This window comes from Oxyura jamaicensis, chromosome 2, assembly GCF_011077185.1.
Source record: "Oxyura jamaicensis isolate SHBP4307 breed ruddy duck chromosome 2, BPBGC_Ojam_1.0, whole genome shotgun sequence".
NCBI classification, from domain to species: Eukaryota; Metazoa; Chordata; class Aves; order Anseriformes; family Anatidae; genus Oxyura; species Oxyura jamaicensis.
Window position 1 is genome coordinate 15,072,815 of NC_048894.1, and position 14,902 is coordinate 15,087,716.

Sequence of the window (14,902 nt, forward strand, 5' to 3'; positions counted from 1 at the left end):
CAGTGCTGAGCTGCCATAATAGAGGGGATGGATGGGATCTGCCATGCACCCAGACCGCTCTGCTGACAGAAGGGAAACTGGAGGGGGGGTGGGGGGGGAGAGACGGAGACACAGAGGGGAGAGGGCACCATGGCTGCCATGCAGGAATACAGTGAGTTGAGTTAAAACTTCGTCTGGGAACAAGGTCTCACTGAACAAGAGCAAGGAGAGAGTGATAGATGAACCCCTTTTGTATATGTCCTGCCTTAACCTACTCACTTGAGGTTTTCTCTGTGTTCATAAAATAACTGTTCTAGTTTACTTCCTATTAAATTCTGTAGTTTACTTCCTATTAAATTCTGGGTTGTGAGTTGAAAAGGCTTTCCAGTCTTCCCTCGGTGGGCTCACTGTGTGGAGAAGGTCTTTGCCTCTTCAGACTGGAGGAGATCCACCTCAGAGGTCTGCCCGGCTGCAGGTCCCAGAACCCTTCCCACATTTCTCCATATTTTCCCACAATAAACAAAAGACATTCTAAGTTTTATATTACCTCTCTCTCTTTTTATTATTAATATTATTATTAATTTTTATTTTTAAGTAATGGGAGAGATAGCAAAAGAACACAATTGTTCCCCCAGAGCTGATAGTGATGGGAGCACAGAGTCCTTTGTTCTCAGTTTATATTTTCACAAAGCATCTCATTAAATTAAACCTAAGTTTTTTCCTTCAATAAGATGTGAGTCATGTCTGAGAAAATACTTCAGAATTCGGTCACATTGCTATAGAAAGGGTATTGCTCTAGTGGGATTTGCCATTGCGCAAGGTGAGGTAAAAGTTCATACCAGTGGGGTAGAAATCAAAAGCCCAAAAGATCTCAAACTGGTTCTGATAATAAGAAATACAAGGGATTTATGTGCTATCTTTGTATAATCTTCCCACACAAATTCCAAGTTGTATTGAATAAAATAAGCTACTAGGTATTAAACCTTTGGGCAGAATTGAAGAGAAGCTGAAAACAAGATATGATCTCATCCTGACCATAATACCAGACTTCCCTTGTTTTACATGGAACTTGTTTTGAAGCTTATTTTCTGTTCACTTGGCAATCAGCCACATTTGTCCCTTTTCTGTCTCAATTTGTCCATTTCAATGCTGCCATCTTGTGGGCCTGCTTGGCTGGAAGATGCTGAAATACTGTTTCTCACTGAAGCCACATACTATACATTTCACCAGAAATCCTTTGTGGACAAGGACATTCCACTAGTGTTCCTGACTTTTCTTATTTTTATCCAAATCTTACTGTGATTTGTTGCACAATTATGGTGCAAATGCATATTAACAACCAGCAAATGTATCTGATAAGCCAGAGCTTTCCTTTCGAGTCATGTATATTACAACAGAGTTATCAGACAATGTGGGCAAATCAGAGGAATTAATCTAATGACATAATATCACAAAAAATGGTTCATAAAGAGACAAAAACCAGGTATATCATTTGCTAGACATAGCCATTCATCTTTTTCCTAGAAGGGCTGCTCTTGTTATGGCTTCTCAGACTTTCAAGTGGGAATGGCTCCCTTACATATCAAATAAATACATTTGGTTTTGAAATGCAAAATCTGAATAATGCAATTAATAATCATATTTCCTTCCTTCTTTTCTCTCTTTTCCTGCAGAGTTGCCACTATACAACTTCAACTGTGGGTTTGGCTGGGGATCTCACAAGACTTTGTGCCACTGGGAACATGACAACCAGGTGGATTTGAAGTGGGCAATTCTGACCAGTAAAACTGGGCCAATTCAAGACCACACAGGTAATCATGAGTTCATGATTTAGGCATTTTACAGAGGAATAAGTTGTTCTGTTTTACACCCACATGCCTTCCAAAACCACAGGAGCATAAGTTACACCTAAAATATGTATTGTGGGAAAGATAAGTCTGGGCAAATTGATCCATTATGTGTAGATACAACTGACCATAATTGTCCCTTCTTTTGGGGAATAAAGATAATTTATGGTTGGGAATTGAAGATATTCCCTCCTTCTGACTAGCCTTTGGATAACTGCCATCCAGGGTAGGGAAAATAATAATAATAATAATAATAAACTGAATAGTCGAATATTCTGCAAATATAACTTACCAAATGATACCGTCCTGAACAAACCTCATGAACTATTCCTGTTTATAGTTACTGTCTGCTACAGAAAGGTGATGCAAGTAAAACTTCCCCAATGGACTTGTTTCCATGTCCTCCTCTCCAACAAGAGTTTGTGAGGATTGCAGTGATCCCTTTGCTCACACAGAGTTTTTCCAGAATTATTACCCTGGGAAATTGATTGGTTGGTTTTGTAATATCTAACTCATGGCTCTGCATAATTAGGCAATAAATATGCTGCTGGCTAGTGGAGAAGGGAAGGCAGTGTGTGACCTGCACAGCCTCTCACTTCAGTGTTCTCCCTTGCATACGTGCAGATTAATCAAATGTGTTAGAGATGAACCCCCCCTTCCCATTTCTGCAACCCCTTTGCCTAATGAGAATGACAAGGAAATTAGACAAAATTGGACTTTTTAAATTCTGAGACATTTTCAATTGAATCTTAAGACAAGTACAGTAGTTTCAGGAAAAAAAAATAAAAAAGAAAAAAAGAAACTTATAATACTTTGACTATAAATGGCATTGTACAAATAAATGGCATCAAATTAACTAAATGCAGTTAGCTGAAGTGAAGGCTGTAATGGTGGAAAAATTGATGTAAAGTAAAGTGAAATGGCTCAGTAGGATCTGACATTGAAAGGAGGTTAAAAGCTATGTTAGCCAGAGACTGACAAAATCTAAAAGGCATGCATAAGTAAAGCTCTAATTAAGACAATGAAGACAGAGTTCCTGACCCAGCACTGCAATAATATTCTGGAAATGAGAGCTATCTGCACTTTGCCACCAAGGATTATAGAGAGACTGAACCTGTCTTCAATCAAGAGATGAAGAAATGATATTTTTCAAATGAGATTTTGTTGTTTCTGCTGGGCGCCTGCTAGTGCAGAAGGCTTATCCATTCCATTAGCTGTAACTTCAATAAGTCTTCCAGGCAGCTCCTTTTGCTGTTTGCTACACTCACTTTCAGTATTGTCCAGAATTCTTCTTCAACTCCAAGGACACCTTCACCTGGCAGACTTGCCATCTGGGTGGGATGGTTGTGAACACAGACCACGAGCAGTCTGAATGGCACTGCCATCCCAGCCATGCCACTCAGTGTGGTCGTTACCCAGCAAAGCCACCTTGCACATTGGCAGAACAGCAATGACCAATCCCCAGGTATATCTTGCTCTCAGCTTTATTGTATAAAGCTGAAGAAACTCCACAGAAGTGATCTTCAACAGCAATTGCTTTAAAACAGTAGGATATGCTGTACACCACTTCAGAATGTACATGTTATGATTTAATCTGGCCAGGGTTACGTCTTCCGAGATGACATCCTAATGCTGTGATTATTTTCCTGTTTTCCTCCCCTTGGATTTTCCTATCACCATTCTTTAATGAGATTTACACGCATGTTGTGCTGCTCTTTACACAGAAGCAAAGTTGGAAAGAACATATAAACACATAATATGTTCCAGTAAATTCTGTTTCCATCCTTTTGTGTGACTATATCATGTATGCAATCTACTCACTCACAACAGATGAACTTCGCATTTTTCTACCCTAATCCTCTGCAAATAGGCTGTTCAACAGCTGACTGAAATGGCTGCTTGGCTAGTGCAAATCACAAGCATTTCACTGTAGTTAGTGCTTCACTTAGCATTTTGTTATCAAATTGCATTCCCCCCTGCTTTCTTCCCACTTCCCAGTATGATTAAGCAAGTGATTTTCAAAGTTAAGTGGATCCAGTGTTCAGAGTTCAACATGCATAAATCCATTCTGCTCATCAGAAAATGCCAACCATATTCTTAATCTTCTGGAAGATGGCTCACTAAAGTATGGAGCCCAGTGTATTATTGCCAAAATAAAAGGGAATATCTCTGGCACCATTTCTGACAATAGTATAACTCGATTTAGGAACACTGTTTAGATTTCAGTTCCTGATCTCAGACCATAGCTGCTCACAGCTATCTTATTCTCCAGTGCTCCATTCTAACCTAGAAACACAGACTAAACAGAGATTAAAATAGCTCTTTGCACAATCAGTGTGGAGCAGGCCCAGGGGATTTCTGCCAAGCCTGCTGCACGAGGGCTGGCTCTCCTTGGGAGGTGCCCACGGACTAGCGCAGCATACATTGTCACACCAAACATGCTCGTCTCCTTTCCTGAGCAATTCTTGGCACAGGCCATCCTGGCGAGCAGCACAGGAGACAATGGTCAGCAAAACTCTCTTTGGAGCACGTGTGCTTCCCCAGAGCTCCCAGAGCACTGCCCTCAACTGTGAGACTTGGCAGGAGGCAGCATGAGCAGGGGTGGCTGGGGCTGGGGTTTATTAGGTGAACAAAGAAAATGACATTTGGTCACTATTTCTAATGCAGTCCTTCTGTCACAGCAGGAGATGGCAACTTCATTTACTCACAAGCTGACGAAAGCCAGAAAGGCAAAGTTGCCCGGCTGCTGAGCCCCGTAATTTACTCACAGAACTCTGCCCACTGCATGACTTTCTGGTACCACATGTCCGGCCCGCACGTCGGCACCCTGAAGATCAAGCTGCGGTACCAAAAGCCAGATGAATATGACCAGGTGCTGTGGACCCTGAGCGGGCACCAGGCAAACTGCTGGAAGGAAGGACGTGTTCTTCTGCACAAGTCTGTGAAACACTACCAGGTGAGCATGGCCGCTGTTCACTACACTGACAGCGATGATGCCATGGAGACCGTGCTGGTCATGTTTTATACTCCTTAGCAGAAAATGTCACAGGAGGATTTATGTAGACAGGTTTATACCTACAGATGAGGTGCTGCTGCTGTGACAGTAATAATAGTGGCATATTTCACGGTATCTCAGATGACAGCGATACAAGCAATTTGTTATAGAAGGCCAAATAAATACATTAGAAATCATTTCTTATCTGTCACAAAACTGCATCCTTGCCACAGTTTTGCTGCTGATGTAGAAGACTTCGGTGAAGTTATGACATTATATACATTCACATTTGCATGTGTAAGTTCAGAAAGCCTTACATGCTGACTGACAGGCCACAATCAAAGTGTATGTAATATGGCATCGTGACAACTGGAGACGTGTGTTAACAGCTAATTAAAATTTCCTGAATGCTTCAATTGTGTGTTAACATGAAAACAATGTGAAAATTATCCTATTTTACTAGGTGGTTATAGAAGGAGAAATTGGAAAAGGAAATGGAGGAATTGCTGTGGATGACATTAATATTGACAATCACGTAGCACAAGAGGATTGCAGAAGTAAGTACAAATAGGAAGAAGGTATCGATATCTCATCCAAAATGTGATTTATTTAGGTAGCTGGTTGGAGGGGGGGGGGGGGTTGGGGGTTTTTGGTTTTGGATGTTTTTCTTTTTTTTCTTTTTTTGTTTGCTTTTTTCTGTGAGAAAGGGACACATAATTACGCCTATATCGGAAACTTTGCACTGAAAACACCCTGATTTGGCCCATAGCTTAATTCATAGGTTGACCTGAGTACTGCAGTGATGCTGACTTTTGGTTCAGAACTGGCACCCTACTGATGGGTCACAGCACATTCACATCCTCACCTCTCCCTGTGTTTTTACTGATGTACTCTTAAAATTATTCTGCTTTTCATAATGCTCTTACCTGACTTAAGTATTGCTCAAAATTCCAATTTAATTTCTTCACCCTTTTTAGATCATTTACCACTTGAGGACTATCCTAGGTTTTTTAAAGCACTGTATCAAACCTGAATTGAATGTGCAAGCATGGTGCAATGGCCCCTGCCCTGTCCTCTGCTGTCCTGCAGCTCTGAGGTTGCTGTGACTCTTTGCTATAGTCACCAGCTCCCAGACATATATCACTGAGTAATGTTAGATCATGGCTTGTTCCACATGTGGGCCAAGCTATTCTTGAGCCACCATTTCAGAGGTTTTATTCCTGACCAGTCTTGAGTTATTCCAGTCACTGCTGATCATATCTGCATGGCATACTGCATGTAATTTGGCAGCAGCACCCGCAGATAAACACAAGAAATTGAATCCTGTCCTTCACGATGGAGATCAAGGAATGACTTTCACATAAGAGAGGAAATAGAACTGAGAAGCTTCGGCATCAGAAATATAACCTTACGCCATCTGAGTTGGCAGCACAACTGAGAACAATAATAGAGGGTGTTCCTCACCCTTTGTGGCTAACAGCCATTTGGGGATAACATGACAGGCTTCCACTACATGGTAATTTCATTGCCAAATAAGAAGACTGTACGGTCTCTTTATTGTGCAGTCCATCTCCTGGGGTTCATCCTAGGCCACCAGAGTGACTGTTACCAGGAAAGAGAGGCAGGGCACAGTGCCTGATCCTTCTGTGGTGTCCTCCTTTTAGAAGCCAAAGCCAAAAGCTCAGTCTGTAGCCCAAACACAAGTGGTCTCGCTGCAGTCAGTGAAACTGTTCTTGTGATTAACTATGCCTTCACTGATGAAGTGTTATGGAATTGGGCTCCAAAATTGTAAATACAATGAATGAGATGCTAATTTATCACACTGATTTCTCTTTCCTAGGCATGGAAAACCCCTGCTGATAACTCTAAAACTGTGCCAAGACTGGGTGGAGAGGAGTTTTTAAATCCTTCTTTTTTCTCCATTAATTTTCAGAGCCCATCATAATGAACAGTTCTGTCAAGCTGACATAATGATGCTCTGACACAGAAAAATCTGCTATACCATTATTGCCAGCGTGATAGTCAATCAGTGTTTGTAACCTTAATAATCAATGTCAATTCTCTTTGCTTCATTAGAATCAACTGATGTGGAGAACGAAATAGATGAAGAAGACCCAGAAAGTAATCAAACAGGTAAAAATTGTGTTATTGTTACAAGAACATGAATTAAAAAGTGAATTTTCATGTGAATTTTTGTATTGTATTTATCTATTTATTTATAGATTGGTTATCTTAACTGCTTATAATACTATGGTTTTTTAATTTATCTAGATCAAATACTAAAAAAGGTTATATTTATACTAATGATTTCATATTTTAATTCTTCTATGCCACACAGTCTTACAGACTTCCTATCATTTATAACTATCTCAAACATTTTAAATCATATTTTTATATATTTGTTACATTGCATACATCTATATGTATACACACTATAGATCCATATTTTGTTATCTAGAAGGCATGCCCAAAGCTGAAGAAAAGCTATCATTATATCTTACAATTTATGTCTCATGCAATGTCTAGGTAATTAGGCTCAAAACTCTTCAGGCTAATCATTTCTCAGACCTTGCTGAAAATGTCATTTTATGACCAGTCTACCAAAGCATTATCATTTTCAATGATGATAGCTGTAAATGGATCATTAAATGGATCATAATTGTCATATTGTCCCAATAATATAATATAGTCACGTTTTTTCCGGCATAGAGCTTAGGTGTTTTTTTTTCTCTTTCTGTTACAGTCAGTGCGATTATTATCATTGGTTTCAGTGAAAGCAGCATTTGCCCAGAATGAGTTTTTTGCTTTTCCTGCAACAATTAGCAAAGTGTAAAAGTTTATTTTATGTCCTTAATATGCTGAAAGAGTTGAGAGAAAACATTATGATACCCAGTGAATATTTTACACAAGGGGGCAGAGTGCTCTGCTGTGTCAGTTCTGTTCCTGTTTCCATTTCAAGATCCAATCCTGAAGTCAGTGAAGTGGAGATGGACTCAAACTTGATGGAAACTCCTGATCAATGTTAAGACTATAAATATTCACACTGAGTTGTATAATATTTATTTAACATTTTGGAGCTAAATACCACAAACAGGCAAAATATAACCAAAAGGTCTGGTTATTCATTCCCAAGACTCCTATGTAAATCAAGACAGAATCAGACCCCTACTATCATGTAGCAGATTCAATGACTGAAGATCAGTATGAAGAAATCAACTACTATTTGGGCCATATTATAGTTTTCAGCTGTTTATGACTACCCTCCAAGAAGCTAGGTTTTCAAATTATGTAGCAATTTATGCCAAAAACTTGATATTCTTTTTCTAAATTTCCAACTCATCAAACAAAGCTCTAATTCTAATCCATTCTGAACATTTTGCAATTCACTCCATTTCAGGGTTTACACCTCGATATCATACAGATGAGGACTACGATGACATCTCCAGGAAACCAGGCAACGTCCTGAAAACCCTAGATCCAATACTTATTACTATCATAGCCATGAGCGCACTTGGGGTGCTTTTAGGAGCCATCTGTGGAGTTGTCCTGTACTGTGCTTGTTGGCACAATGGGATGTCAGAGAGGAACTTGTCTGCACTGGAGAATTACAATTTTGAACTGGTCGATGGTGTAAAACTGAAGAAAGACAAACTAAACACACAGAATTCTTACTCGGAAGCATGAAGGTATAAAGTGAGTGGAGAAGTTTCAGAGAATCGAGATGGAAGGACATAGCTCGGTCGTGCTGGGGAACTGTTGATCTTCTTTTACTGTACAGGCTGAAAAGTGCATTGATGACACTGAGCCAAGCTTTTCTCAGGAGCTTCAATGAGTGTGTAACTGATAAACATGGACACCAATCTGTGTTAACAATCTGAATCATGTACAGTCTGCTTTTTCTGTTGGTTTTATTTGAAATAATCAAATGCTGGTGTTGAGACCAAGTATGATTGACTTATAGTTCATTTTGTCTTTCTTTCTCTCCCTTTCTTTTGTTTTCCGTTAATGGATAATTTTGTTTTTACTGTGCAAAATCCAAGATGCTGTCACAAAATGTATTCAGTGGGGTCCTTTGGATGGACATGCTATCTGTAGCTCAGTGCCCAGAAATTATTGGAGAAACAGCAATTTAGTGGACTCCTGCACCTGTATTTGTGTATAATTGCTCGTGTTGTGCATAGGCAAAGAAGGTTTAGGATGTTTTTGAAAGTACTGCTGCATCAGTACCAATATAGTGTGTCAGCTCTGTTTACAAAGCAATACAGTCAAATTTTATTGATGTTTTTCAGTGTTGTACTAAATTTTGTGCTTGTGAACTCCATAAAAGAGTATGTGCCATCATCAGACACAACTGGTAACCGAGTGTACTGCCTAAAATCTAAACAAAAAAGTCCTTGGCACTGGCTAGTGTATGTCCTCTCAAGTGCCTTTTTGTTTGTACTGCTTCTCATTGTGTTAACATTGACTACAGCTCTGCTTCTCTCCAGTTGCACCCTTGTCTTTAATCATATACTGATGGCTCACTGACTAAAAGAAAAGTATATTTTAGGGTAAGAAAGTAGCCTAAGCAAGGCAAGGGCTAACCAGATTTGACCACCTGGCTCGATTGTTCTGCTTTCTGTATTTCAACTTCATGTCTCTTGACCCTTTTGTATAAAGCTGCAATATCCCCTTTTATTGTTCTTTCATATAGAATGTATTTTCAAATGTAAAATCTCTCTCCCTTTTTCTTCTCATTCTCTCTTTCTCTGTCTGAGTAGATTGCATAAACATTTGCCATTGCCAAGGAAAGAAAACTGCAGCTTTAACTTGCTGGTAATGGCAAAGGATTTTAATAGAGTTTGTGTTAAAAAAAAATAAGGGAAAATTCTTAACTTTACCCTCCAAAGTCGAACTTTGGGTTTCTTCTTAACAGCATAAAGTGACAGTATCTTTTTTCCTGAAGTCATGAAACACATCTTTTATCCTGAACAACTTCCCTGTTAATTACAACAGGGAAAATGAATCCCTCACTGAAACAATTGCCTTTAAAATGAAAAACATTCCTCCTCCTGCCACTACCTGAATCAGACTTCTGTTCTCTCAGTAAACCTGTATTTTCATGCTAATCAATGCTAATTGGGCTTGCACATGGGTACTGAGGGCAGAATAAAATCCCACAGTGTATGTAGGGGATGTTCGTACCATTCTGTTTTATCTGACTGGCATCTCATTCCTCAAGGTTTCTGTTTGACCAGAACTACAGATAGTGATAGATTCAGTGAGCTGAGCTAATTTAAGCTGTCAGGAAAATGTGCTCAACAATTATGTGGCAATTTTTTTAATATTTAGGGACAAATATTATTGGACAAATAATATTCAACAGCTTATGCAGCTGGTCCAGAAGGGTAAAAATAAACAAGTATGCTGTGCTCAGGAGAGCACAGGAGGAGGTGAGGGGACGGAGAGTGTCTCCCCTCCTACCAGTGTGAGGGCAGTCCCAGGCCATCTGCAGTGATGTCCACAACACAGCCAGTGCTGGGGAGCTTCAGCCAGTGCAAACCTGGTGGAAGGAGTGTCCTGCAAAGTCCTGAACTCCTTCCTCACTGAATTCCCTCCACAGAGTCAGGGAAGTGATTGTGACTTTTGGAGTTAGTCCTTTCCAAAACTGATTTTGTAATAGAGCAATGAAGTATCCTGCCCAGGGTTAGGACTACAGAAGGGCTAATTCACCCTTGAATTACTACAGCAACAGAATACACCCTTATTTCTCGATTAAATGTTTTGAAGCATATCTACCAATGTAAACAATGCTAATCATAAAACAGAAACTAATCACAAAACAGAAAATCCTGTGGAAATCAGTAACCTAGAAATTGAAGAAGAGGGAGGGAGACTAAAGATTAAAAATATGAGGTAGGTAGTTGAAAATACTTTAGAGGAAGACTCAATAGAAAAAAACTGTGGACAGTTGCAACTTCAAAGAACTCCTAAAAGCAGAGACTATAGTGAATATTCAAACACACACTTCAGGTCATCATACCTTTGTCTAAATTGTAAGAATTATCTCCCCAGGCTCTAGACCTTGGGTCATCCAGAAGGTGAGACAGAGCACATAAGGCCTGAGTATTAAGCCCAAAATTTAGACCATTAAATGGCCCAAGTGACAAGCTCACTTTGGCAGAGGCAGAATTTTCATTTATATCTTACAGTGTAAGTTGACCATCATGGTATCACAGCAGCTAGTTAATTAACCCAAAGATAAAGGATTTTTCAAAACTATTTTCAGCATACCACCATGTGATTCAGTTGTGTTAGAATCTGCTCTCCTTAGCTCAAAACACTTCTAGTCCACTAGCCTGAGAGTTACATTTATATATTGCCTTGAAGAGAAAATCCCACTGGGGAGCCCAGACTCAAAAACTCTTGAAATATTCCTATGGATCTCAATAGATTCTGGACCAGTTCTTGGTCTTGGTCTGTTTGAAGAGTAAAGCTGGTGGTTGTTTGTTTGTTTTTCTGTGATCTTTTAACATACTGAGAATAGTAAACATAAAAAGAATTGTATCTCCTTTGTGGTCTTCAGACCTTACTATGATAATGAGGATCTAGCACTGAAGATTTGATTTCTCTGAAGGTAATAGAATGAAAGTTGCCCTTCAAAAAAGGAAAAATGATACTGCAACTTTACATTGAAAAGTATCTTGCACTGATAAATATATTTAAAAAAAAAAATTATATGTTTATAAAGTTATTAATTTGTAAAGGCAGTGTTACAAAATGTTCAGTTTATATTGTTTTAGATTGTTTCATAATTTTTAAAGTGTAAAATAACATATTTTTTTCTTTATTGAAAAACTATAAAAATCTGTAGTAAAATGATTTCATTTTACTGGTATATTATTGCTTCATGTTTTGTACCATCATAAAACTTTGTGCAAATTTTTTTTACAGAAATTTTTATTTTCTATGACAATATGACACTTGTAAATTGTTGTTTCAAAATGAACAGCGAAGCCTTAACTTTAAATGACATTTGTATTCTCAGACACTGAGTAGCATTAAAAAAAAAAAAAAAAATCACATAGAACTGAACTGTAACTTAAATTTCCAAACTATGACTACTACATTCCAAAGAAACAGTTGAATTAAACATTTTCATAAAATTTCCCATACCTGATGTATTTTATTATACTAAAGTGGATTTGTTTTATTAAATGTATGTTTTTCTTTAGAATCTTGCAACAAGCACAATGTTTTAATCAATTGTTCAAAGGCAATTAGTTAGAATAAAGGTTAGGATATATCTTGCTAGCTTTAGATATTTGCTTAATGTTTCTAAACTTAAGTTTCTCATCTAATCTGTCTGTCTCAGCTATCCTTATGCACAATGGACAGACACCTCGGTAGGACAGTTCATTGTTTAGGGTGGTTTTAGCAACATGGTTTTAATAGTAAGCACTTTGCACATTAAAATTTGTAAAATCCTTCCTTTAATTTGCACACATGAACAACACACATACTGTCAGTTGTCATTAGTTTGAGCACTCATGGACTTCAGCTACTTTACTACTCCTGGGAAAAATGTTGTGCTTATTACCATATTTTTGATGATTGTGACACTTGAGAAAATATCAAATCTTTTCTCCTTGAAAGAGCAGCATTGTGGGTATGGGTTTAAAATATGAACTGGAACTACATCAATGCTTCTAACAAAACTTTGCTTTGTGGTCAGAGTTGGGATTGCTCTTGAAAGTTAGTTGTAAAGGTTGTTGTTCATACAATCACTAAATCCAAATTCCTTAGGAATGTGCTTCATTGCATTCTGTTTGTTTCTGTGATACTCAGCCACAAGGCATTTTGAGGGAAAATAGATGGCAATTGAATTAATTAGTGGGGAAAAAAAATAGAAAACTATGAAGTGAATCCATTGAGGATGAAGTTAAGAAAACAGAGACAAGTATTTCAAGTCAAGAAAATTATCTTTCTTTGATTTAGGGGAAAATGATTAGCCTAGAAGCTAATACTTAGCACTAAGCCTTCCATTTCCCACACTAAAAAGGCTGCATGAAGGAAAGACAAAAATACGGCAATGGGTTCTGGTAGTGAAACCCACCATAACTTGTAAACTTGGAAGAAAATAACGACCAGATGGAAATTGTTCATCTAAAATAGATGAATATCTATGATAAATAGATTGTTCATCTAAAGAAAGCTAAAGTCAGTATATAACTCTGAGGTTCAAATATCAGGATCATGGTCTGCAAAAAGGGTCTTAGGCAGGTAGACTCAAGCAAACCCTGTCATTATTTTACAAATCAAAGAAACCAGCCCTAAATCAGCAGCCATGTAAATGCAATGCTGGACCCAGTCTCATTTCATTGCCCTTTATCAGAACATAAAATATGATTATACAGCAACAGGCAGATGTGCAGGAGAGGCAGAGGCAGCCCAGCTGGGTAAGGACCCTTGGCATCACAGAAAGGACAGTAATGCCTACCTATACAAGCCTGCCTGCTGGACCAAAGCTATTGACCCCAGTGGAAAAAGAGGCTCTTCAGTCCTCATAAACTGCCTTCTGTGAGGCATATGAGGACTTAACAAGTGCTTACTAGTATATCTCTAAACTTGATCCCCATATATCTTTTCTTATGTGTAATTAGTCTATTTTTAATTCAATTATTCTATCTCTCTTTCCCAAAGTCAAATGTCCAATTTGATTTTGATTTTCAGATCACGGGTAAATTTGCAGACATTATGGTTGTTAGATCCCAGAACTAATTCCCTTCCTATTCCTTAATTATCCTGTCCTTTACAATGCATTATGCCTAACAGCATATAGGTTCAAGCAACATTAATTTATTAGAGTTTTAATTTCTTCTTCTATACCATCTTATGCATCAAGTCACCCATAACCACAATTCTACATATGTTTGTTGAATTATAACAGTATTGTTTTTTGTTTTTTGTTTGTTTGTTTGTTTGTTTTGTTTTGTTTTGTTTTGTTGTTGTTGTTTTATAGGATACTTTGTATAGCTGTTTTCTTTGCCCATTAGTCCCCCTGCAGACCCTAATTGGTTTTCTACAGTAAGTCAGTTCCCTGTATACAGTTATATTCTCATAGTTACACTCATTCAAACTGTAATCTTATCACCTCAGGACTGATGGTGCCTCAATGGTTATAGCTGAAAATCTCATTAAAAAATCTTCTGGCACTTTTCACAGATGGATGGATTCTTATCGTGTTTCCAAACCTAATTTCACCTTCAATAATCATATTCTCCTATTTAAATTTACATTGTTTTTATTCATCTTAGGCATTTAATTCATGTCCCTGTCACTGTGCAGCATCACTGTGTACCATGCACTGTGCTTCCCTACAGACAGCTGTATTTTCATCATAGGTGAACCCTATTGAAACTGGAATTTTGAAGCCTATTGAAAAATAGGCTGGACCCTATTGAAAAAAGAGTGACAGCTTTACTGGAGTGCCATTGGTACCAGAGAGAGAGGTTAAGTGGTGCTCTCAAGTGAGGAAGACAAGGAGGAGGAGTTGTCATAATGCAGACTGAAGGACTTAATGATAAGAGGCTGGAGGATGAAGGGCTTTCCTGAGGAAAAAAATATTTCAGGTGATACAAGCTGCAAAAAACTCCCATGTTCAATTCTCTTGTTTTTCCCTTGCCAAAAAAATAAAAATATAAATATAAAATTCACAATTTCCCCAAAAAGGTTTGCATTACAGAAATCACTCAAGCAGTTGCCAAGTGCTTTTAATTCCTCGTGCACAGAGGAAGGGAAGGGATCCAACCCATCTGTTAGCTGAACCTAAATGGTGAACTTCTTCACTCAAAGAGGCAAATAGGTGCAGACGTGCCTTTGAAGACCCAGGAAGCATCTCAGGACTGTAAGATGGGCATTCTTCATGCATTATTTTAATCTTGAGCACCTCTATTCCCTTTTCTCTGTAACATGTTTCTCTGTGCCAGTTTTCTGCTTTACTCCCTTCCCAAACACTTTTACATTATGTGTTACTAGGGTGTGCATAGCATGAAATAGCCCCATTCAGTGCCCACGTACTCTGTGTCAGAAGAGAGAAGAG

General features: G+C 38.4%; 1 protein-coding gene across 5 annotated transcripts in view; it reads left to right on the plus strand.

Moving 5' to 3' along the window:
• NRP1 (neuropilin 1) overlaps positions 1 to 11,973 on the plus strand; it is a 111,046-nt gene extending 99,073 nt beyond the window's left edge. For 3 of the 5 annotated variants that reach the window (XM_035319503.1, XM_035319506.1, XM_035319504.1), the window contains 5 exons: positions 1,653 to 1,790; positions 4,508 to 4,782; positions 5,285 to 5,378; positions 6,898 to 6,954; positions 8,219 to 11,973. In XM_035319503.1, the coding sequence (XP_035175394.1) occupies positions 1,653 to 1,790; positions 4,508 to 4,782; positions 5,285 to 5,378; positions 6,898 to 6,954; positions 8,219 to 8,505 (851 nt within the window). In that variant the 3' untranslated portion in view covers positions 8,506 to 11,973. The remainder of the gene's footprint in view (positions 1 to 1,652; positions 1,791 to 4,507; positions 4,783 to 5,284; positions 5,379 to 6,897; positions 6,955 to 8,218) is intronic. The other 2 variants (XM_035319505.1, XM_035319507.1) reach the window with 1 other exon arrangement.
• The last annotated feature ends 2,929 nt before the right edge of the window (positions 11,974 to 14,902 follow it).